The sequence below is a fragment of the Uranotaenia lowii genome, chromosome 3, assembly GCF_029784155.1.
Source record: "Uranotaenia lowii strain MFRU-FL chromosome 3, ASM2978415v1, whole genome shotgun sequence".
Classification (NCBI taxonomy): Eukaryota; Metazoa; Arthropoda; class Insecta; order Diptera; family Culicidae; genus Uranotaenia; species Uranotaenia lowii.
Genome location: NC_073693.1, coordinates 36,678,538 through 36,703,922, shown reverse-complemented (window position 1 = coordinate 36,703,922; position 25,385 = coordinate 36,678,538). Strand labels below are relative to the sequence as shown.

At 37.4% G+C, this 25,385-nt stretch overlaps 2 protein-coding genes across 2 annotated transcripts in view; one reads left to right on the top strand and one right to left on the bottom strand.

Annotated features, from left to right (window-relative positions):
* The window catches only part of LOC129752094 (uncharacterized), a 51,257-nt gene that overhangs the window by 6,116 nt on the left and 19,756 nt on the right, over positions 1-25,385 (top strand). The window contains exons 2-3 of the mRNA XM_055747887.1: positions 1,715-2,183; positions 2,239-2,649. Of these exons, the coding sequence (XP_055603862.1) occupies positions 1,715-2,183; positions 2,239-2,649 (880 nt within the window). The remainder of the gene's footprint in view (positions 1-1,714; positions 2,184-2,238; positions 2,650-25,385) is intronic.
* LOC129756150 (acetylcholinesterase-like) lies at positions 11,893-13,803 on the bottom strand. Its single transcript, XM_055752934.1, has 3 exons — positions 12,965-13,803; positions 12,430-12,904; positions 11,893-12,371 (listed from the first exon to the last, which is right to left on the bottom strand). Exons 1-3 carry the CDS (start codon positions 13,734-13,736, stop codon positions 11,936-11,938), a joined length of 1,683 nt encoding a protein of 560 aa, XP_055608909.1. The 5' UTR covers positions 13,737-13,803; the 3' UTR covers positions 11,893-11,935.

The following is a 25,385-nucleotide window of genomic DNA, read 5'->3' as shown; positions in this document are numbered from 1 at the left end:
AGTTTGACTTTCTTTTTTATTTTCCAGAAATATATTTTTTTTAAGTTATTATATATTTAAGACTTTATATATTTTTTTTTGCTTTTTCACTTTGTAATAATTTGCATACTGACATTCTGACCTTTTGACTCTTCAACACTATTTTTTTTTTACTTTTTGAATTTCAAACTTTTTGGTTTTTGATTTAAAGGAGTCTAGCGTTTAAAATTTGAAATATTTTGAGTTTTTTTACTGTTTACTACACTTAGGATAGTTTGATATGTACTTTCAGACTTTTGAACTTTGAAATTTTTCAAATAAGGCTTAAACTTAGGTTGCCGAATTTTCCTTTTTTATCCAGATTTGCCCTGATATTTAATACAAAATTTGGGAACAGTTCGGCCCGGCCCGTTTTTCATTGAAACAGCCCGGATTTTGCCCGGATTTATTCACTTTATTGGGCAAATCTATGTAGAAAAGTTAATCGTGTTGTAAATTTTTTATATCTGTGCCTCCAAGACGATTTTTTTTTTAACAAGTTTTGCAAAAATAACCATGAAATGTTTTTTGGAAGCCTGAAATACAATTTAAAATCTGTCGATGAATTTTGATGAACATTTTTTAATTTTTTTTTTCTTGATTTTTGTTGAGTAATTTCTGGGCTATGACTTTGTTTGCCCGGATATATTCTGGATATTTGGTCGTTGAATCAGAAATATAATGCCTTGATTATACAAGTTTTTTGTATGAAATTGCCCGTATTTGTCCAAACCGGATTCGTGCTGAAAAAAATCTGTCAACCTTAATTTTAACAATTTGACCCTTGAGCTTTAAACATTTGGAACATCTGGCTGTTTTTATATTGTTTTATTGATTTGTTTATTTATTTATTTATTTTGTCTTTATTTGAGAGTTTTTCAGCCATTCGCTGGTTCGCCTCTAAAATTTACATTTACTTAGTTATTTCACATTAGTTTAGTTTTTTTTTGAGTTTACCTTTTTTACTTATTAGCCTAGTTATATTTTTATTTTTTAACATTTAAATTTAGAGTTTTTGACAATTTTTTCTTTTGTCATTTTGATTTATTTGAACTTTTTACTTTCTTTACGTGACTTTAGCGATTTAATACTCTTGCAATTTAAGGTTTTTGACTTTTTGGCTTTTCATTGTTTGTCCTTTTTGAAAAGGTTTTGCTTTAATAACTTTTGAACCTTAAAACTTCCAAGTGAGACGTGTGAATTTTATTTTATTTTGTCTTTCAAGCTCTTTGAGTTTTTGAGTTTCGCTTTTTTTTTTACAATTATACATTCGATTTTTTCCTTTAGATTTTACATTTTTCCTTTTTAACTTGTTTACTTTTGGACTTCACTTGTAATAAAATTTGTTTGATATTCTGATTTGACTGTTTTCTTTTTTTACTTTATTACTTTTGACTTATCGATTTTGATTTTCGTTTGTATTGTAGTTTTGTGGGACCAACATTTTTGGATTCTTTATTTCAGATTCTATTTCTGCGTTTCAATTTTTTCAAATTGGTTGCCTGATTATTTAATTTTTGTTTTTCAGTCTTATTTATCTTATTTTATATTGTAGAGTCTATTATTGATCAAATTTTGTTTAATTGCTTTATGTATTTGATTTGATTTTATTTTTGAAGATTTAATTAAATTTGGATTTTGATGTTCGTTTTCAATCTATTTTGAATTTCCTAGTGAAAATATGTTTCAATTTCAGAATTCCTTTACCACATGCCAGCGGAGGATATTGCCGCGAAGCAAAAAGGTTCCCTAACAGAACATGAACAATCTTTGGACTCCTTATATCCGTTTAAACCTGTCATCGAAGCTCCCGAATCTCCTGATCCAATTCTTTCGGAAAATGTGATAGACATTTTGTCGGATCCAGATCGATTAACTCCCATCTCGATGATACTGGGAGTGAACAGTGAAGAGGCAGCCTACAAAGCCATGTCGATTCTCAACAATTTGGAGCGCTATCGTAAGGAACCAGTTAGGTTTTTGCCGGATTCGCTGCAAGTGCCCGAAGATCTCCAACAGTTGACTGTTCAGAGGATTCTCAAATTCTACTGTGATAGCACCGAACCTTCGGAGGAGAAGGTGCATGATCTAACACGGATTTTCTCCGATAATTTCTACGTCATTCCTGCGCTAATGGCTTTGGAGTTACACGTTACATTCCAAAGGTCCTTCATATGTTGTGTTAATTTGATAGATTAACTCAATCTCTTTTCATTTCAGATCATCAATTTACTTCTATCGATTTACGATGGAAGACCAGCTGAACAAGTACCGGCAGCTGTGGAAGGTTCCGGATGAGCTGCGGGGAGCTTGTCATGCCGATGATCTTTGTTATTTGTTTAGTTCTTCACATTTTTTCACCAGAACGGTTAAATCCGGAAGCCGGGCGGATTTGTTGAGGGGCACAATGTGTAAGTTGTGGACCAACTTTGCTAAAACGGGTAATCCTACGCCGGATGGGAGTGGCTTTGGATTCACCTGGGAGCCCTGCTGTTCACCGGATGAGATCGGGAAGTGTTTGCAGCTGGATGGGGATGTAAGGATGGTAGAGAATCATTTCCAGGATAGATTGGAGTTCTGGCGAAAGCTTTACACAAAATTTAACGGGTCGTTCTTGCAACCAAATTTAGGGTAGGTTAGTCAACCTTACATGGTGATTTAATAGCAAACTGAAATGTATACTTAGAAAATGCAATGTGATACATATCCACTTATTGTTATACGATTTAACTATTTAACTCACGATTACTGTTTGTGTTAATTTATGTAGGAATCAAAAACGAACCAAAAACGACAATTTTTCTTACAGTTTCGTCCTTTTTTGTTTTATTTTTTACTTCCATAGTTTTCCATCTCATGACATACCTTGATGAACATAATTCCTAAAATTCACTACGTCCATGACAACCGTTCTCCAATTTCTCGGACATCCCTAATTCGCCAGATCACGCTATTCTAATTACCTCGCTCATTGCGCCCCTGCTCTTCTCGTTCTTACTGATGAACTGATATTGAGTATTTTAATAAAAATATTAGAAATGTCACTGGTGAACTCACAGCTGAAAACAGACTTTCGACAGTCTAGTACTTCATTTTCCTTTGCCGAAAGTCAGTTAAAAGTCGTAAGTCCGGACTTTCGAAGTAACATTTACGGAATCCGAAAGAAACGACCAATCTGAAACTTTGGCGACGATTTGGAGCATAAAAACACGGACACGAATTGGAACATGGAATGTTTTTACCCTTGCCCAACAAGGCAAGCTGGCTCAACTTGCTAGAAAAGCTAGCCGCCTCAAGTTAGAAATTCTGGGACTGAGCAAAGTCCGTTGGTCAACACTGGAGAACACAAGACACAGTCCGGGCAGGTCCTGCTTTACTTTGGTATACGAGAAGAACACGCTACTCGGGATTGGAACTAGGAGGTGGTTTCCTGTTAAGCCCGCAGGTCAATGTGGTTCTTATAAGATGGGAAACAATAAACGAAAGATCAATCGTAGCAAGATTCAGAACACGGGTTAGAAACCTTATAGTTTTCAGTGTTAAGCGCCAACTGACGTTGCCGATTTGCAGGAGAAAGAGCAGTTTTACAGTCAATTGAACAGCGTGGTTGAGAAAATCCCGATTGGTGAGATTCAAATCCACTTAGGTGACTTCAATGCAAAAATTGGCTCCAACAATCAGGACCTTGAACGCATCAGGGGGCGCCATGGTCTAGGACAGATGAGCTGTTGGTAAAATTTTGTGGCAACCACAACATGGTGATCGGTGGATCGCTCTTCCCACATCGACCATCAGAGACCTTCTCTTGGGGATCCCGAGATGGCCGAACAGAAATTCAAATTGACCACATCTGCATCAGCCGAAAATGGAGAAGGAGCCTTCTTGATGTCCGCAACAAACGTAGCGCATACATTACATCTGACCATCACCTTTTACTTGGCGAGATACGACTGAGAGTTGCGCGTGCCCACTGGCGCGAGGAGAAAGTCGGGTGTCGATACGACGTCCGCCGGTTGGAGAATCCAGAGGTGAAAAGAGCATACAGCATGAACAGCTAGAATCTCAAGCCTCGGAATTGCCGACAGGCGGAACAGTCGAAGAACAGTGGTGTGGAATCAAAAATGTCTTTATCACGATGAGCCATAGTACTCTCGGTTTGTGGAAGAAGAAGTGAATGGATGTCGAATGCAACCTGGAGGATAGTTGATGATCGGAGGAAGGCGAAAGTAGGAATTGAGCAGGCAATTACGATATGAGGAACTGGAAAAGGCAATTAAACGATCTTGTTTGACGAGACAAGAGAGCATGGATAAACTCCTTAGCCAAACAGGGAGAGAGATTTGCCGCCATTGGAGATATCTGATTACTTAATGACATTTCTCGCCGCCTCAGTGGTGCAAGGACTAATGCAGGAATGCCGTTGAAAGACCTAGCAGGTCAGCTAATGACCGATCAAACAGATCAGCTTGATTGATAGACTGAGTACTTCGAACAACTCTTCCGAGTCACGAATAGCGATGGCCAACAAAACCCGTAGCTCGAAGTGCCAACAGTAAATCGCATTAATGGCGTCAACTCGGAAGCGCCCTCGCTGGCTGATATAAAAGCGACAATCAAAAACATGAAATCCAACAAAGTGCCTGGAATCGATCGCACCCCTGCTGAAATGCTGAAAGCCGACCTTGCCTTGTCAGCACAAATGTTGCTTCGTCTTTTTGCTGATACCTGGGACACTGCAACATTCCCGGTCAACTTGATGCAGGGTATCCTCGTAAAGGTCCCGAAGACAGGAGACCTGACAGAGAGCGGTAACTGGCGAGGCATAACATTTATCTGTGCAACCCTCAAAGTACTCTACAAAGTGATCCTGAACAGGATCCAGGAGAACATCGACGCTACACTCCGACGGCAACAAGCTGGATTCCGATCCGAACGATCATGTTTGGACCACATCACAACGCTACGAATCATACTGGAACAAATCAACGGATTTCAGGAATCGCATTTGCTGGTGTTCGTTGATTTCGAAAAAACATTCGACCGACTGAAACATGAAAACATCTGGGCTGCTCTTAGACGACTAGGAGTCCAAGGGAAACTAGTTCATCTCATCGAAGCACAATACGAGGCATTTTCGTGCAAGGTCTTGCACGACGGTGTCTTGTTCGATCCAATCCGATGACGCTGTAGTGAGACATGGATGTAGTTTATCACAGCTGCTCTTTTTCATCGTAATGGATTAGATCTTGACTATTGATTGACTGTAGACCAAACCGAGGATTGCCGTGGAATCCTTCGATAATGGAGCAGCTGAACGACATTGACCTGGCAGACGATATTGTTTTGCTCGCCCAGAGACAACAAGACATACAGAGTCGGTTAATCGGTATTGTTGTACAGGTGTGAAACTTGGTGAACATATGCGGTGACAACGCGAAAACTGCAAGTTTTTGTGAATCGCTGCTTGCGGAACATCATCCGCGCTTGGTGGCCTGGCAACTGGACCTCAAACGTGGAACTACATCGCCGGTGCCATCAAAAGGAGCTAGATATCGAGATTCGGGAACGTAAGTGGAGATGGATTGGGCACACGCTGCGAAGAGATGAAAACGAGATTTGCAGAGAGGCGCTTGATTGGAATCCAAATGGGCATCGGAGAAGAGGCAGGCCCAGAAGCTCGTGGCGGCGTAGTCTTTATTTATTAGTTGATCACCCAGGTGGTATATCCTTTTTACGGATTGCACTCCAAGGCACCGCGAGCGACCAAGTCTCCCCAGTATGCTACTCTGGATCCCTGGGTGCAATTGGACGACTCATGATTCTAAGTACTCCTACGCTATAAAGTCCACCTGGGGCCCCTTGTCATAATTCCCATCCGGAGACCAAGTCCGCGCTTAAGCGCTCATCGGCTAATTACAGTTCGAGTCAAAACTCCAGCATATATACCCTGCCGCTTGTTACGATTCAAGACTAAGGACCTCTCCTCTGACGACTCGAGGTCCGGCCTTTACTCGCAGCTCGAGGCTCGCTTGGTTTCCACCACTATCGTGCGCTCTGCCTCTGTCCGAGACCACTGCAAGAGACCAATGACCTCTCCTCTAACGACTCCAGATCTTGGATCCGCTTGGTTTGGCTCGAGGTCCTCTCCACTTTGCCTGTCTGTGTGCCAAATCGAGAGCAGCTTATCCTAGAATCGCGCCTGTAACAGCACACGTACGGGGCTTCACGAAAAACTACTCGGATGATTCCCGGCGAAGAATTCATCATACACCGACTCAGGTGACTCACCCGCTGACGGGGATCGTAGCCAGTACGCCTGGCTTACCAGACTCTACCAGACCAGACGAAGTCTAAAAATAATTTAATAAGGCCAAGATTTATAACATGTCAGAATAACTCGAGACGTCCAACCATAATGAACTCAAACCAATATCAAGAATTTTTTTTGAATCACCGGCAATCCTGTAGTTTCAGAAGTGGGATGGAGGATCAACGCCCTTTGTAGAATTCTGAGCATTCCAAGAACCTTCATACAAATTTAGAACGTGGCTGAAGTTGCGGACAATACCTGAACTGGAAACTCTGGAAAGACTTGAAACGTTCCGGATGCTCTGGTAAGAGCTGTTGAAGCAGTTTTCCAGGCACTGGCGCTGTAAAGATAGCAGGCAGTGGTGGAGCCAGGGATGACGTTGCAAGGAGCATCTAAGTGTCAGTTAATGGATCCAGAAGTGGTGGCAAATCGTGAAGAAATCGTGAAAAAAGTTTAAGAATTAGATAATGAGATTGTTTTCAGAAGCCTCAAGATAGAACAAAAACAACTAAACAAGTAGTATTTAGTTCAAAATTTCCAGACACAAGGAATATAAAATCAATATGGATATATAGTAGGTACCTGTACCTGTAAACTCATCTCAGGTGGCGATGGAAATCCCGTGCTTAGTGTTAGTAAAAAAAAATTTGTCAACATTGTAACCATGACAATTCGTGACGTCAGTTGCATTTTCAAACAAACAACCATCATCGCTGTACCAGCGAAAACAAGTGAAAAAATCATTGCCAACTGCTGTTTCCGATTCTCGCCCAGTAAACATAAACATGCTGGCAAGTGACATAGGCTTTGTTTACATTTTTACTTTGTGAATAACGAGTTCTGGAATAGTGTGCGTGTTTGTTCGTCACCTTTCTTTGTACCTCATTGGGTAGGTACATCGAGGACGATGTATTGGTCAGAATGGTCAAGCTGTAGGGACCAGGTAGGCCTAGATTAATTTATTATAGATAGAAGGCTAAGATTTATAACATGTCAGAGCAATTCACTTGTGTTAGAAAAAAAGTGAGAGAAATTCTGACACTTTTAGCACGTTTTGAAAACATTTACCATGCAAAACCATTTTCAAGCTCTGCAATCTTCAAGTTTTTTACAACACAAATTCTTTTTTCGCATGCTGTGATGCAAAAATTGCAATATTTCTATCACATACGGCTGAAATAGGAACAGTGCTGTAAAAAAACAACGCCGAAATATCTTGAATACATTTTTCATGGTAGAATTTTCAAAATGCTATTTACAAGTGTCAAAATTTCTACCGCTTTTTACCAACACGAATGAACTTATGCTCTCAGAATAACTCGAGACGTCCATTCATAAACAACTCAAACCAATATCAAGAATTGTATTGAATCACCGGAAATCCTGCATTTATTTGATTTCGATGTTTACTTTTGATTCTGCTGCAATTAACTCAGAAAATTTAAATTTAGCGCCTAAACAATTGAGTTAAATGATTCGTTATACGCAACTTATCATCGAAAGTTTAAATTTAAACGATAACAACACTTTTCGAAGTTTGCTGAGTTTTTGCCGAACAGTAGAAAAACGATACAAAAACGATTTTCAATCTAGCTCTCGACTTGCTATGTTCTACCTGGGTAGACCGGTTTAGCCTTCCGTAGCGGAACCACCGGATCACTTGACCGTGTCTGGCCGGGACAACTACGCGCTATCGTGCTTAGCTCGCTCACCCACTCGCTAACTGACTGGCTGACTCGCGTACACGCTCGTGTGGGGTGACCAAGTGTCGGTTCAATCCATACACACATCCCCTTCCTATCCCCAACAAAATATTAAAAAAAACCCTGATAGTCAAAATATTTGTCGTTTGATATACAACAAGCTTGACCATAAAAGGATCTCTAAGCACAAGAAAATTTTGCAAGTACAATCTAAGATCACACGCCAATTGGATCATAATAATCTTAAACCTTTTCGCCCGATAATTGTTTTCAGTTTTGCTTGATTGTTTCTTGTTTAGTTCTAATACAACAATCTTTTAATTTGTTTAATATACGGATTCGTTCATTTTTATGAGAGAAAAATACAAATATTTGAAAGCTTTTGTTGCTATCGTGATTCGTGGCATATTTTTCTTATGAAATTTATTTTAGATAAAAACACCGTTTCAGGAAATTTTGAACTCGTTTCTCGTACCCAATTATAATTTTCTATGCAAAGTACAATTACTTGCTCTCAAAGCATATTGTATTTATCCATTCAAATATCAGTAAGTTGATTTTTTTTTAAATATACTACAAGCTGTCCTTTTAGCCCCTTCTATTGTATACAAATAAAATGTTTAGGTTGATTCGCATTTTTTTCATTTCAAGAGCCATTCATAACTCGCTTTCCAATTTCAAGGTGTTCAGGCTTTTAGAGTATAGGCCAAGCTCATTCATGTTTCTGCGGTTAGCGGTTTCTTCTCTTCTTTTTAAGTTTAAAAATGCTTGAAGTGTTCTCTCAAATCGTTAAAGTGGTTCAAATCCTATTAAATTCACTATACAATTTCGAGTTGTTCTATCGATTCACCTTATGATCCTATCTCAACATATTCTAACGATTAGTTTGACATGAATCCGACACACTGTTGCAGCTTCCCTTTCACATCTGTTTTTGTCCTTTTATCCATATCCGCTTCCAGATTTGAAGTTGTTCTCTCAATTCACTTAATATTTAAAATTATTTTTGCAAAGTATTCTTATCTTGACACGCTCCATATTTTTTCTTATCTCAAACTGTCATGTCAACACGAATTGCCAAAGTTTATGGCCATTCAGTCTACTTGGTTCAAAAGATTTTTTTAACTACTATTTTGTCTTGGATACACCTATATTTTCGCAACTTTATTTCTCATTATTTCCGCAGGCATTGCTTTGGAAAAACTGAGTGATACCGTTGCTTCGTAGTTTGTGACTCTTATTTATTTAATTAATGATAAGCTGTCCTACAACGTACTTTAAGTTTTTGCCACTCTACATGATATCATGTTTTTTTAAAAGTTGTTTCTCTCAATAACTCAATATTTTATTTCCATAAATTTTTTGTCCTTTGTAATCTACTTCACTTCAATAAAATCCACTGACTTTCAAAAGTTACTTCTTTCAAGCATTCCTCACATCACACTTGAGTTTTCCATCTCTATAAACTGTCCTCTCAATTCAATAATGTTTTTTTTATTAATATGACCTGCTTGATCAGCGTCATCTCAACAACCTTTTTCGTTTTTTTTTTCCCTTTTTTCAAGCTGTCCTCTCAACTCGCTTATTAGTGTTTTTTTTAATTTCTATCAAGCTGTCCTCTCAACTCGCTTATTGCTGTTTTTTCCCTGATTTCTATTAAGCTGTCCCTCATTCCGCTTGATCACCAAGCTGTCCTCTCAACTCGCTATTAGTGTTATTCAATTTCTATTAAGCTGTCCTCTCGACTCGCTTATTGGTGTTTTTTCTCCAATTTCTATCAAGGTGTCCTCTCAACCTGCTTGATCACCAAGCATTCCTCTCAACTCGCTTATTGGTGTTATCCAATTTCTATCAAGCTGTCCTCTCAACCCGCTTGATCACCAAGCTGTCCTCTCAACTCGTTTATTGGTGTTTTTTCAATTTCTATCAAGCTGTCCTCTCAACTCGCTTGAATATTATTATATCACCAAACAGTCTTCCGAACTCGCTAGCTGGCGATTTCATTTTAAACAATTTACCTGTTTTTCATTTATTTTTCTTTATATTTTCCTTCCTGAACAGCATTTCACCACATTTGAAATTAAGTCTTATCCACTTTTGGACTTTACTAATAATTCAATTATATCAAAACCACTTAATTTTTTCCCAACTTTTGGTAGAACTTTCTAAGCGTGTGAAACTTTGACGATGTTTATTTTTATTCGGCTCGATTTTTTTTCCAAACTTTGCAACGAAACACAACTTGATTGGCAAATACCTGCCACGGTCGCCAAATGTGCAGACCGGTTTAGCCTTCCGTAGCGGAACCACCGGATCACTTGACCGTGTCTGGCCGGGACAACTACGCGCTATCATGCTTAGCACGCTCACCCGCTCGCGCACTCGCTAACTAACTGGCTGACTCGCGTACACGCTCGTGTGGGATGACCAAGTTTCGGTTCAATCCATACACACTAGAGTGCCCCAAATGACCCGACTTTTGAAAAAAATATGCGCTGCAGGCTGAAATTGATCCTTGGCCTATAGTACAAGATCTCATGCCAAATTTGGGCAAGATCGGATCACGGGAAGAGGTCGCTCAACGAGCCTTAAGTTTGTATGGGATTTTGAGACATTTTGTTCGGGAGAAACGTGAAAAACTAGTTTTTCATCAATAACTTTGGTTTCCGTCTGCCGATTTCTTTCAAAAACAGGTTTTCTTAAAGCCTAAACTATGAAAAATATTTCATCCAAAGACTGCATTTCGATAACAGTTAAGATAAAAAAGTAATTAGGCTTCAAAAATGGGCTAACTTTTTTAAGGATGGTATTCAGCACTGTTAATGAGAAGTCAATATGTTCGACCGCCTCGGCTCATTAACAGTGCTGAATACCATCCTAACTATTAGCTTAGCTTAGCTTGATTGACTACTCACATCCACCTTAAATCGTGAAATCCGAAATGCTGTTCTACTATAAAGATGTTTGTATGAGAAAAAAATGATAGATTTGTCGAAACTTTACATGTTAAGTTGAGTTGAGTTTTCAATTAAGGTACAATCGTAATATTCAAATAACAATAAATTACATATAGCATTTTGAACTCCACGATCGCTGGTGTGGCTCAGTAGAACGAATTCCACATCGCCAATGGTTGCTACTCCGTGATTGACCGAGGCCATCAGTTTTGTACAAGGGTCAAAAGAATGGTACTTGGGATTAGCCCATTCTCAATGAGTGCTGAATGGGTGCTGAACCATCCTAACTATTGATGAAAAACTGGCTTTTCACGTTTCTCCCAAACAAAATGTCTCAAAATCCCATACAAACTTCAGGCTCGTTGAGCGACACCTTCCCGTGATCCAATTTGGCCCAAATTTGGCATGAGATCTTGTACTAGGACTAGGATCAATTTCAGCCTGCAGCGCATAACATTTCACAGGTTTTGAAATTCCTATACAAATTTGGGGCAGTCTAATACACACACTACCTTTCATTAAACTTATCTCGATTCGTTTTGTTTTCGTTATTTAAAGGTATCTCACAAAACAGTCAAAATGCTAAAATACTTTTTTGACCATCCACTCGACTTGCTGGTTTTTTTGCAAGCTTGCCTTTTAGCTAAATACTTCTGTGTTTCAAGGTCATTACATATTTCAAGATATTTTCGTTTAGGGAGTGGACAATGCAACGTACATAACTATGCATAACGCATCTCTTTCGACCTAGATGCTAGAAAATCAAAATGGTTGTAGAATTTGTAAAAATACTTCTGCTATATCAGTTCGTTCAAATCAATGAACATTGATCAACTTAGCAAAATACACAATTGACCAAAATATCACACGCTTCTAAAAAAAGGCTAGTTTTTATTATTGATTTATTTGGTTTTCCTTTATTCTAAATATTAAGTATTTACAAGCTTTTACATAAGAGACCGATGCTCAAGAAACTGTCCCCCATACTTGGTAAACAACTGTTTCCAGAATTTCAATCGTTCTCCCATCGGCTGCTGAACCATCCGTATAGAATCGCCTAACTCCAACGCCTGCAATGGAAATTCATCTCCATTCGATTTCAGTGGTTCTACAGGCTCCCACATAAATGCCAAGCTGCCATCATCCGATAGCAATGGCTTCCCATATTTAGCGAAATTCGTCCACAATTGACAAACGGTCGCTCGAAACTTCCTTGCCCGATCATCCACCTGATCCTCGTCAACGGCTTGGTATCGATGTTGGAATATGTAATCACAATCAGCGCCATGACAGGCTCCAGCGGGTTTGTTCGGAAACGGATACGGAAACGCCTCCCAATCGAGGGTGCCCTCGAAAGAAGAGAGAAAGAAATATTGTGGGACTCTGGAAAGAAATTGAATTTGGAGTTCAGATGATTAAAGTGAAAATTTATTCATCATACCTTTTTCGATACCGTGCATGAAGTTCACTGGCCACAAAAGCCGGAATTACAAACATAACGTCTGAAATGAAATCCAGTAAGGGTTGAATGTTTTGTTTGGACGGTTTTTGATTTTTCAGATAGAAATTTTGAACCATTTCTCCAACTTCGGTTCGTAAAGAGTCCGGAACTGGTAGCTGCGGGGGTACATATATTTTTGGATCGGTCCCATCGAGGAACAATTCAACTAAGGGCAGCAGAAGGAGGACAAAAGTCAATGCTTCATTACTGGTAACACCGTATATTATAGGAATATCCGCGGTTTTCGGCTGTTTTAGTAATGTGTGATATGGTTCAGTTATAAAGGGTTCGATAGAGTCCTCAACTTCGATAACTGGTGTGAATGCAAACAGTCTTAGCTGACTAACGTCTTCCATCGACATGCATTCTCCAGCTTGAGCACAAATTTCTAGGGCTGATGCGGTCATTAAAGTTTCTACGGAAGAAAAACGAAATGTTAAGTCAAATGAAATTTGAAGATGTTTCATAATCATACGGTAAACATCAGCATCACTTGTTCCTGTGCATCCCAACAGTTTCGCTAGTTTTCGAGCCTTCGTTTCGTAATCACGTTGTTCTACCCAAACGTTGAAAGCCGTTCCCGATTGACTGATTGCACGATGGAAGTACTTCCTCGATTCTTCTGATAAATATTGCAGATGCACTGAAGCTCCACCGGCGCTTTGACCGAATATAGTAACATTGTTTGGATCTCCTCCAAACTTAGCAATATTTGCATTAACCCACTTCAGGATCAATCTTTGGTCTTTCAATCCCATGTTTCCATAAATTCCCGCCGATGGTAGACACAAAAATCCTAACGGTCCAACGCGATAGTTGAAGGTCACTGCCACAACTCCTTCCTGAACCAGATAGGAAGGTTCGTACAGAGATGAATCTCCATTGCCACAATTGAATGCACCTCCATAGATCCAAACCATAACCGGGAGCAGTTTCGTTTGATCGACTTGATTAGGGCTCAGTGAAGTGTAAACATTGACATGTAGACAATCTTCACCTTCTGCAACGGAGGGTGGAAACGGACCCAAACTGGGACAGGCATTACGTTCGTAGCTGCAGTCCAGAATATCTTCTTCAAAATTCTCAAGTGGCACCGGTGGCTTAAAACGTAGCTCCCCTACAGGTGGTTTGGCATACGGAATACCCTTATAGCAGTAGTAAGCATTTCCATTGGGAAGAGTCGCCTTAACGCCTTTCACCTTTCCTGCTAAAAGCTTGGTAATAACTTGTTTTGTACTAGAAGCCATGCTTGATTCACTTCAAAGTAAAAAAAAACTCGTAGCTGAAGTTTAGTACCTAACCTGTTTACACGTTGAGGCTTTCGAGTGAACTGGTTGGACACAGTCAGATGCTATGAGACACAACCGCTTAAAGTGCATGATTCCGCTTTTTTGTGATTTTAATCACTCCCACTTCAAGTGAACCGTACAAACTATCAATTAACAATACAAAATTCGTAAAATTAAAGAAAGCTATGAATGTTTCAATTACCAAACTGAATGTTTAAATTTAACAAACATTAGTGACCAACAGAATTTTTAAATAGAACTGGCTAACAAGGAAAACTTTGTTCTAAAATAAGTTTAATAAAATAAACTAACAAAGCGACCTATGCATAAGCGATCATAATAATCCATGAGTCAGCAGAACACATTTGAGAGCTCTATCAGCCAAACACCAACTAGTTGCACTGCAACTGTGATGGCGAAAACATTGTAGTACTCCATTAAAAAGTTTGCGCTATCAAAGAACGACAATCCATCGTGTAGAAAACGGATACCGGACACATCAAGCGATCGTTTCTCAATATGTTCATCTATACGCCTGAATGAAAATTATTAAAATTTTATAAAAATCAAGGAAAGTTTCTTTGAACCCTAATGACAGATTTTTGCATTTTGTTACGGGTCATACTGTTAAAGTGCAAAAATCATCTATTATGATTTTATAATACACTAGTTTTTCAATTTTATCACTGTTCGATTTGATCAATACTCGCCAAATCCACGCGTTTTAAACTAATTGTCAACTTTTCTCAAGACCGCAAGTATTTTCAACTATGAGCTATTTAACTTTATGTTTCCTTTACTCCATTTTGTAAAATACGGAAGTTTTAACGATTTTTCGAAAAGTTTCGTTAAGTTTTTTATAGAAAACATCAAACCGTTAGGATTTAACAAATTTGTTGAATGTAATGAAATCTTTTTTTTCAAAAATTTTTCACTAATACTAGTGATACGAGTAATAATTGTTGTCGAATTTTTCAAAACTGTAGAATATAAATTTTTCTGCTCAGTTTTCATGAAAATCATCGAAATATTATCCCTTGATTAAAGAAGTATAATAAACAAATTCAGGATCACGTTTCATGTAGATTTGTTGGTTCATGAGTTATGAATGATTGAATTCACTCTAAATTCAACCCTATTTCATTTTAAAACTCATAAACATCACATCACCAAAACTAGAGATGACAGACCATATCTGATAAAAGATGAAAGTTCAAGACGTTAAAATCAACCAAATTTTTGAAGTCATAGGATCCAAAAGGCTGTTTCCTTGAGAAATCAATTGAATTTTCAATAAGTTTATAAAATGTCAAGATGTATTAATTGAAAAATTTCCTTCTGGATTTTAAAAAACACTTATCTTTTCATTTTCATATTTTGTTTTGATTTCCAAATATATCAACCGAATTTTATAGAATCAGTTTTTTTTGTATAACCGAATTTTTTAAGTAAAACTTTTTAAAATTTTTGTAATATTTTTAATAATTTTTTTATTGTTTTTAAATCCTGAGTTTCAAGAAAAAAAATTTCTTGGAAGTATATAAATCTTGATTTTTTTATAAGAAAAACATTATTTCTTTATTTTGTCCTATGACCCAATATTGAAAAAGACGAAGACAAAATATTTTGTGCTTGAAATTTAAAAAAAAATACAAAAGTCGCGCTCAAATATTAGAAACTTTTAACGGTTTTTTATTATTTTAAATTATCTTTCTTGAATCGATCATATTTTTTAAATAATTTATGCAAGATTCGAAAAATAATTCGGAATAGCAGCTGTAAAGCTAAGTTTTAATGTGCAATTTTGAGCAAATTAGTACATATATGCATCGTGCTTTCAAAATGTACAACAAAACTGGGAATTCCTTATTATTATTTTTAACAGTTACTTATTGATCATTCAAGAAATCACCCATTATCCAACCTGTAGGTACATTGTCAGTTTAAGCTTTCAATGATGCAATGAAGTCTGAAATTTATTTCACAAATGGGTTTCGATTTCTTTTTAAATCTTTTAAATTACTCTATTTCTGCTGTTTCTGAACTTTTGATTTCAAATTTGTAAACTAGACTATTTTCTAGCTTATCTCTGGTTTAAATAAAGTTCATCATTTTGAATAATTTATCAATAATTTATCGTAAATCGCAATTATTGAAAATATCGATTTATTGATTGATTTGAATCGTAGCACAGTATGAGGTAGTATGAGCACCATTAATTAAGGCATAATGAGCGTTTTTTGCCGGGAAATCTAGCAGCGAATTCGACTTGACGAAGTCAACTGAGTAATAGAGCTACAGCTTAACTTGTATCGTCTGACGATTTGGCCTATTGGTTAAATGTCGAAGAGGTAATCAGTAGGCTCGAGTTTGATTCCTGGTGGAGGTGAATTTTTTTCTTTCATCATTCATGATCATGATTGCACTAAACGGTGAGGCAAAGATTCATCAAATAAAGCAGTAACAAAATAATCTAGGCCTGTTTGTAAAATTCAAAGAATGAACACATGCTCATACATTATGTTTCTGGTGTTTTGTTTGACGGATGATGCTTTGATGCTATTAGTTGTATAATGTAACAAAAAAAAACAATCATGAATGGTATGTGCAAAAAAAAAATCCCTTCAAACAGGACTCGAACTCGAGTCTACTGATTACCTCTCCGACACCTTACCAGTAGGCCAAATCGACAGACGAAACAAGCCAAGCTGTAGCTCTATTATTCAGTTGACTTCATCGAGTTGAATTCGCTGCTAGATTCTTCGGCTGAAAATGCTCATTATGCCTTCATTGATAGTGCTCTGTTCGCCTCTAGTGAACAAATTTAAGTAAAAAGCGGTTTAAAATTGAATTAAGTGAAAAATAAAAAATTTCATGATGTTGAAAAATGAAAAACAATGTGTAAATTATGTTGCAGTGCGTACATTTCAGGTCAAGATGATTTAAAGGTCATAAAAGCTTATTTGGTGGTGCTCAAAAATTATAATATTTTCGTCACTTGAGAACCTAGCTGGTTATTATTTAATACTAGCTGACCCGGTGTGCTTTGCTACACCTTTCAAAATCAAATGATATTTTCAGAAATTATTCAAATTTTTATTGTTTTATTGGCATTACTTTAAATCAAATTAAAACATAATTTATAAGCAATCGCTATAAAATGAGAGCTGCAGCTGGAGTTTCGAATCTCAACACAAAGATAACTTAAACGAATATTCAAAATCTTGCTCTATAAATTTGTGTTAAAGATCTGATAATTTGAAGCTGTCTAGACGGTCTCAAATTAATCGCAAACCATCTAACTTATAAAATTTGGTTGTTTTTTCTTGATATGTTCTGGATTTATGCTGAAAAACTGATAAGAGAGCCCCTCCCCTGTCCTTACCTTCACCCCCTGCTGAATGCAGGTCGTGATTTTTAATTATCATACCTAATTTTTCGTTCTCAAAAATCCTCTTATATCAAATATAGTTCCATTGGTTGATAAGTTTTTGAGCTTTACAACAAAAATTTAAATGGACCCTCCTCTTTCTTCCCCTCTCTACACTGTAAAGCGTAAGGGTCTATAACAATCGTAGAAACATATCTCGTAACCTAGTACCTTTCCATGCCATATTTGTTTCCATTTGTTGGCTTCGTTAGCATAAATTGAGAACATATGCTAACACAATTGTATTGGGCTCACCTTCCTCCTCCTATGTACCTACTCACTGAAAGGAGGATGGTGTGTCAGATAATCATAGAATCATACCAAAATGATTTTTCATGTTAAGTTTTGTCCATTTCTCGGATTTTGTAAAAAAAAGAGTTAAATGTAAGCCTCCTCTTTCCTTCCTATATTCCCAATTCTATCATCTTACTGCAAGAAAGGAATTGTTTCACAGAGAAAAAGTATTTTTTGTACTCAAAAACTTTTTGATGCCAAATTTGGTTTCATTTGCTCGATAAATTCTCGAGTTATGCAAAAAAAATTACATGGAAGCTCCCAATTCCCTTTTAATATCTTTCCGCTGAAAAAAGGTGGGGCTTCAATTTATGACAGAAACTTTTCTCGAATCCAAATACCCTCATATGCCAAATATGGTTAAATTTGCTCGATCAACTCTCCAGTTATACTAAAAATTGTAAGGGAGACCTTTCCTCCCCCTTTTCATCCACCTCTTTGAAGGAGTGAGGAATACCAAATATTCATAGAAGCACATCTCGTACCCAAATATGGTTCCATGCCAAATTCGGTTCCATTTGCTGTTGTAGTTTTTTAGTTATGATGTAAAAATTATATGAAACTCCCCTCCCTCTTTCCTTTCTCCCCACTGGAAGAAAGAAGGGTTCTCAAACAATCATTAGAACATGTCTCGTTCCCAAATACCCGCCCATGCCAAATTTGGTTCCATTTGCTTAAGTTGTTTTTGAGTTGTGTAAAAAATTATAAAAGAGGCCCTTCCCTTGTTTATTTCTCTCTACTGGAAAGAGGGATGGGTCTCAAATAATCATAGAAATATTTTTCATATCCAAATACCCTCCCATGCCAAATTTGGTTCCATTTGCTTTATTAGTTTCTTAGTTATGTAAAAAAATATGAAAGAGGCCCCCTCCCCCATTCTACAAAAAAGGGGGAGGGGTCTCAAATAATCATTGAAATATTTTTCGTATCCCAATACCTTCCCGTGCCAAATTTGGTTCCAATATCTTGATTAGTTTTCGAGTTATATGAAAAATTGTAAGGTAGGCCCCCTCCCCCTTTCCTATCACCTCACTGAGCGGAGGGAGGGGTACATAATATTCATAGAAATATTCTTCGTTCCCAAATACCACCCCATGCCAAATATGATATCATTTGCTTGATTGGTTCTCGAGTTATGCAAAAAATTGTCTTTTGTTTGGGAGGCCCCTCCCTCCCTTCATGAAAGAGGGAGGGGCCTCAAACCACAATAGGAACCTTCCCCTGCCTCTAATACTCCCTTCTGCCAAGTTTCACGCAAATCGGTTCAGTAGTTTCCGAGTCTTTAGGGAACAGACAGACAGACAGACAGACAGACAGACAGACAGACAGACAGACAGACAGACAGACAGAAATCCATTTTTATATATATAGATTTCTGTAAAGATGAGAAGGATATTTCTTTTTTGGTGAAAAATTAATACTATGGGTAGTACGAAACAAGTCCTTATGAAAATTTGTTTAATAAAATACGTACTTATGTAGAAAAAAATGAGTGCTCATTATGCCCTGAGTGCTCGTTATACCCTCATCTCCCCTATTGTGCATTTTAGTATTGTTTTTATTTTTAGCTGACTTTAAATTTCGAACCCCCCCCCTCCATGGACGGGTCCTTAGCACGGGCCTGACTTCTGCACTTAGAAAAATACTCTTAACCCTCCAAAGCTGTCCGCCAGGGGGAAATTTGATTTGTATTTTGCAGGCGTTCCCCTTGCCGCAAATGTGGACCGATTTTGATGATAGTAGGTAGGTAGGTAACTTAAGTAGGTAACTTATTCTTGTTTCTCAACTCTTAAAAAAAGTCAATATATTTTACCAGATCATCAGAGGTTGGTTCCAAATGAAAAAAAGTGCAAAAAAACATTTTATTTTGAAAAATTGTATAACTTCTGATAGCTTTGTTATAATTAGGGGAGATAGAAACAATTGGAATTGAATTAGAAACTTCTATGGGGAAAATTATAATTGTTGCCGCATATTTGCCTTTCCAATGCAGCGGTGAACAGAAAAATTTTTTGAAGGGAGATTTACAAAAACTCACCAGAAATAAATCTAAATTTTTTATTATTGGTAACTTTAATGCAAAACACCGATCTTGGAATAATATTTCATCAAATTCAAATGGGAATATTTTGTTCAATGACTGCTCTGCAGGTTATTATACTGTTGAATATCCTAATGGGCATACTTGTTTTTCTTCAATTAGAAATCCCTCCACAATTGATTTGGTTCTAACGGATTTAGGCGAGCATTGTAGTCAATTAGTTACTCATGCGGACCTCGATTCAGACCACCTTCCAGTAACTTTTTCTTTATCCCAAAGTCCCATTGAAAACCCTTTAAAATCAACTTTTAATTTTCAAAAGGCTAACTGGGAGCGATATATGAATTTTATTGAACGTAATTTAGATGTAAACGTTCCATTGAATTCAATAGAAGATATTGATTTGGCTGTAGAAAATTTGACAACTTCAATAGTCAATGCTAGAGCCGCTTCAATACCTAAAGTTAAACATAAATTTAATCAACCTTTAATTGATGATGATCTTCAGTTTTTGATACGACTGAAAAACATTCGTCGACGCCAATATCAACGTACTAGGGATCCTTATTTGAAATTTATTTATTGCGACCTTCAAAAAGAGATCAAACGTCGTTTAAATTTCATTCGTAATGAAAACTTTGCCAAAGCAGTAGAGGACATAAAACCCTACTCAAAGCCTTTTTGGAAATTAACTAAAATTCTGAAAAAGCCCCAGAAGCCAATTCCTACTTTGAAAGACGGGGATAAACTTCTTTTAACGAATGCAGAAAAAGCTTAAAAATTAGCCCAACAATTTGAGTCTGCTCATGATTTTAATTTAAACGTTGTAAGTCCAATTGATGCTCAAATTTCCCTTGAATTTGATGATATTCTTTCTAAACAAAATGTATTTGAAAGTTCTCATGAGACAAATATTGATGAACTTAAATTGATTTGCAAAAAATTTAAAAATATGAAAGCCCCAGGGGAAGATGGGATTTTCTATATTCTTATTAAAAAGTTGCCTGAAAGCACTTTAAATTTTTTAGTTAAAATCTTCAATAAATGTTTACACTTGGCTTATTTTCCAAATAAATGGAAAAATGCCAAAGTAACTCCAATTTTGAAACCTGGAAAAAATGCTTCAGAGCCTTCGAGTTATCGACCAATTAGTTTGCTCCCTTCTTTAAGTAAACTATTTGAGAGAGTTATTTTGAATAGAATGATGATTCACATTAATCAGAAATCTATTTTCCCTGATGAACAATTTGGTTTTCGTCATGGACATTCTACTACACATCAACTTTTGAGTGTAACTAATATGATTAACGCTAGCAAATCTGAAGGATATTCAACTGGTGTTGCTCTTCTTGATATTGAAAAAGCTTTTGACAGTGTTTGGCACAAAGGTTTAGTAGCTAAATTAGCTCGATTTGATTTTCCTGTATATCTCACCAAAATTATTCAAAATTATTTGGCTAGCCGAACCTTACAAGTAAGCTATCAAAATTCATGCTCTGAAAGGACACCCATTAGAGCTGGTGTCCCTCAGGGCAGTATACTTGGGCCAATCTTATACAATATTTTTACTTCTGATCTTCCTGATGTACCAGAAGGAAAAGGTAGAAGATTATTTGCTGATGATACTTTGCTTTCAGCCAAAGGTCGAAATTTACGGGTGGTACGCAGTAGATTGCAACAAAATTTAAATTCCTTTTTGAATTACTTGAAAATGTGGAAAATTTCTCCTAACGCTTCCAAAACTCAACTTATTTTATTTCCCCATAAGCCAAGAGCTAAATTTTTAAAACCTAATGAAAATCATTCCATAACTTTTAATGGGGTTTCATTAGAATGGTCTGATCACGTGAAGTACCTGGGACTTACACTTGATCGGAATCTTACTTTTAAAAATCACATTGAAGATATTCAATCTAAGTGTAATAAATATACTAAATCTCTTTATTCTCTCATCAACAGGAAATCCAGGGTGTGTCTGCGAAATAAGATGTTAATCTACAAACAGGTATTCCGACCAGCGATAATGTATGCAGTTCCGATTTGGTCTAGCTGCTGCGCGACGAGGAAGAAGGCCATCCAGAGGATTCAGAACAAGGTTCTGAAAATGATTTTGCGGCTTCCACCTTGGCACAGCACCGAAGATCTTCATCGGATTGCGGGCATTGAATCGATCGAAGAGATGGCCAACAAAATCATCTCCAACTTCAGAGGCAAATCGATGCAGTCTTCCATCGCAGAGATTCGTTCTCTTTATAATTAGTTTTAATATAGGATAGTCATAGTCTTAGTTTTTAGTAGTAAGTTTAAAATATTTTTTGACATTACAGGATGTTCTCCTACATAAAAATACTTGATTGCACTCAGCAAAATTAATGCAAATAAATAAATTATAGTGATTAATAAACTATAGGGCTCTGGACAGTTCATCATTGAACTGAACACCTAATTTAATGTAATAATCTATATATATAAAAAGCAATTTCTGTATGTTTGTTTGTTTGTTTGTTTGTTTGTTTGTTTGTTTGTTTGTCCTCTATAGACTCAGCCGTCTTAAGGGCTAGAGAGCTGAAAATTGGCATGGATGCTCATTAGGTCCAGGAAGGATGAAAAATGTTTTTAGATTTTCGGATGACCCCTTCTGAAGGGGGTCGTCCATACAAGACAAATATTGTTTTCGCGATATTGACGTTACTTTTCGTCGGATCGTGTTGAAAATTTGCACATGAGTGTTTTGAAAGACGTGCAATCGAAATCAGGTGTCGAATTTTGTGTAAGGGGTCAGCCAAAGGGGTCGTCCATATTAACTGTTCACTGTTTTTGCGATATTGACGTTATTATACATCGTATTCAGATGAAAATTGGTACACGATAGTTTTGAGTGACGTGCAATCGATTTGAGGTATCAAATTCCGTGTAAGGGGCCGGTAAAAGGGGTCGTCCATATTGAATTTTCAGTATCTTAGTGATATTGACGTTTTTATACATCGGATTGGGGTGAAAATTTGCACATAGGAGTTATTAGGGACAAACAACTGATTTCACTTATCCAAACTAAAATCAGGGGTCGGCCAAAGGGGTCGTCCATATTAACTATTCACTGTTGATGCGATATTGTCGTTATTATACATCGGATTCAGACGAAAATTGGTACACGAGAGTTTTGAGAGATGAGCAATGGATTTCAGGTATTAAATTCAGTGTAAGGGGCCGGCAAAGGGGGTCGTCCATATAAACCTTTCAATATTTTTGCAATATCGTCGTTATTTTACATCGGATTGGGATGAAATATAGCACACGGTAGTTTTCAGGGACGAGCAACCAATTTCTGATGTCAAATGCTTTGCCAGGGGTCGACGAAAGGGGTCGTCCATATAAAATAATTTTTCACTGTTTTAGCAATATTGACTTTACTATACAATGGATTGCTTTGAAAATTTGCACACGGGAGTTTTGAGGGAAGGGCAATCGATTTCAGTCATCAAAGATTGTTTAAGAGCCCCCGAAAGGGGTTTAGTTTTTTTTAGCAATAATTGCGTTGTTATGCAATGATCGAGTCGAAATTTATATACGTGTTTTTTTAGCACGGTCAAAGGATTCCTGATTTCAAATTTAGTAGCAGACGACAGACCAAGTGATCGACCGATATTTTTGGAATTATTACTTAACAATGAATTCAGAAGTTCTTCTGGAAAATGCTTGGCAATTGGCTTTCATACAAACTGTTCATGACATATTCCAAGTTGAAAGCGAAACGGAGTTCGTATGGGATCAGCTAGTGTAATATAAATGTAATGATGAATTGGTACAAATAAAGACATATTTAAAAAAAAAAAAAAAAAAGGGGAGATAAGGCCACCTCAAGAAAAACGCTTATTTTACCATAGAAAACAGCTATATTATGTGACTTACATCATTGTTTCGTGTTCAGACACTAAAAAAGTAGATAAAAACGTTTAAAAATGCATTTTAAATTTTTTTTCCGAGAGCTGAAAATAAGTCACTGTAGGGGCATAATGAGAACCCCCCTGGGGCAGTATAAGCAACATCAATCGGGGCACGATGAGCATTTTCTGCCGGGGAATCTAGCAGCTGATTTCAATTGAAAAAAAATCTCCTCGAACAAGAATCGAACTCGAGTCTTCTGATTACCTCTCCGACATCTTACCAATAGGCCAAATCGTTAGATGTAAACTGGTGCAACTGTAGCTCAACCATTCAGTAGACTACACCGAGTTTAAGTCGCTGCTACATGCTACGGCAGAAAACGTTCATCGTACCCCGATTGATAGTGCTCTGTTCCCCCCAAATCAACAAATTAAAGTAAAAACGCGATTTTGAATGGATTTAAGTGAAAAATCAAAAAATTAATATTATGGTGAAAATTGAGGAACAATGTAATTATCATGTTGCAGTGCGTACATTATAGATCAAGATGATTCAAAGATCATAAAAGTTTATTTTCTAGTGCTTGAAAATTATAATATGTCCGTCACTTGAGAACCTGGATGTTTCTGTTTAAATATTTCTTTAAAGATGATAAGGAGAAAGGAGATTTCTATTTTGGTGAAAAATTATTAAAGGGTGATACGGTCAAAATTTGGTCAATATCAACTCAACGTATTTCTTTCAATTTTGCATTTAAAAAACCTGAACACCCCTCATTTTGAAGGTGTGTGTGTAGAATGTTGCTTCTATTTTGATTTTGGAATTCACTCTTCAGTTGTCAAAATGCCGTCCAAGGAAGAAGAGCAGCGTATCAAAATTTTGCTCGCGCATCGCGAAAATCCGACATACTCGCGAGCAAAGCTGGCAAAATCGCTAAAAGTTGCCAAATCAACCGTTACAAATGTAATTAAAGTATTTGGGGAACGTTTGTCGACAGCCAGGAAGTCTGGATCGGGGGGAAATCGAAAACCGGAAGCCGCTGAGACGACAAAGAGAGTTGCCGGTAGTTTCAAGCGAAACCCTAACCTTTCTCTTCGAGATTCTGCAAATAAGCTGGGTGTATCGTCTACAACATTGCAACGAGCCGGACTATCGACTTACAAGAAGGTAGTGACTCCAAACCGCGATGATAAACAAAATACGACGGCCAAAGCGCGATCCCGGAGGCTGTACACGACGATGCTGACGAAGTTTGGCTGCGAGGTAATGGACGACGAAACCTACGTCAAAGCCGACTACAAGCAGCTTCCGGGACAGGAGTTTTATACGGTAAAAGGAAGGGGAAAGGTAGCAGATATTTTCAAGCACATGAAACTGTCAAAGTTCGCGAAGAAATATCTGGTTTGGCAAGCCATCTGTACCTGCGGCTTGAAAAGCAGCATTTTCATAGCTTCCACGACTTTCAACCAAGAAATTTACGTGAAAGAGTGTTTGAATAAACGTCTGCTGCCTTTCCTGAAGAAATACGGCTGTTCCGTACTGTTTTGGTCGGATTTGGCATCTTGCCATTACGGTAAAAAGGTCATGGAGTGGTACGCCGCCAACAACGTGCAGGTGGTTCTCAAGGACAAGAACCATCCCAACACGCCAGAGCTCCGCCTCCAGAAATACTAGGCTATTGTCAAGCGGAACCTAAAGAAGACCAAAAAACTACTAAGGACGAGCAGCAGTTCAAGGCAAACTGGCTTTCTGCGGCGAAGAAGGTGGACAAGGTGGCTGTACAAAATCTGATGGCAGGGGTTAAGCGTAAGGCCCGGCAATTCGGATTTGGAAAAGCGGAAGCCTAACTGAATATTTTTCCTGAATTTTATCTATATATATAAAAATGAATGTTTGTCTGTCTGTCTGTTCCCTATGGACTCGGAAACTACTGAACCGATCATCGTCAAAATTGACA

Coding starts and splice junctions, on each gene's coding strand:
- LOC129756150 (XM_055752934.1), bottom strand. CDS start 13,736: ATGGCTTCTAGTACAAAACAAGTTATTACCAAGCTTTTAGCAGGAAAG. Junction 12,905..12,964: donor AAGTGATGCTGATGTTTACC/GTATGATTATGA, acceptor TTTCTTCCGTAG/AAACTTTAATGACCGCATCA. Junction 12,372..12,429: donor CATGCACGGTATCGAAAAAG/GTATGATGAATA, acceptor ATTTCTTTCCAG/AGTCCCACAATATTTCTTTC.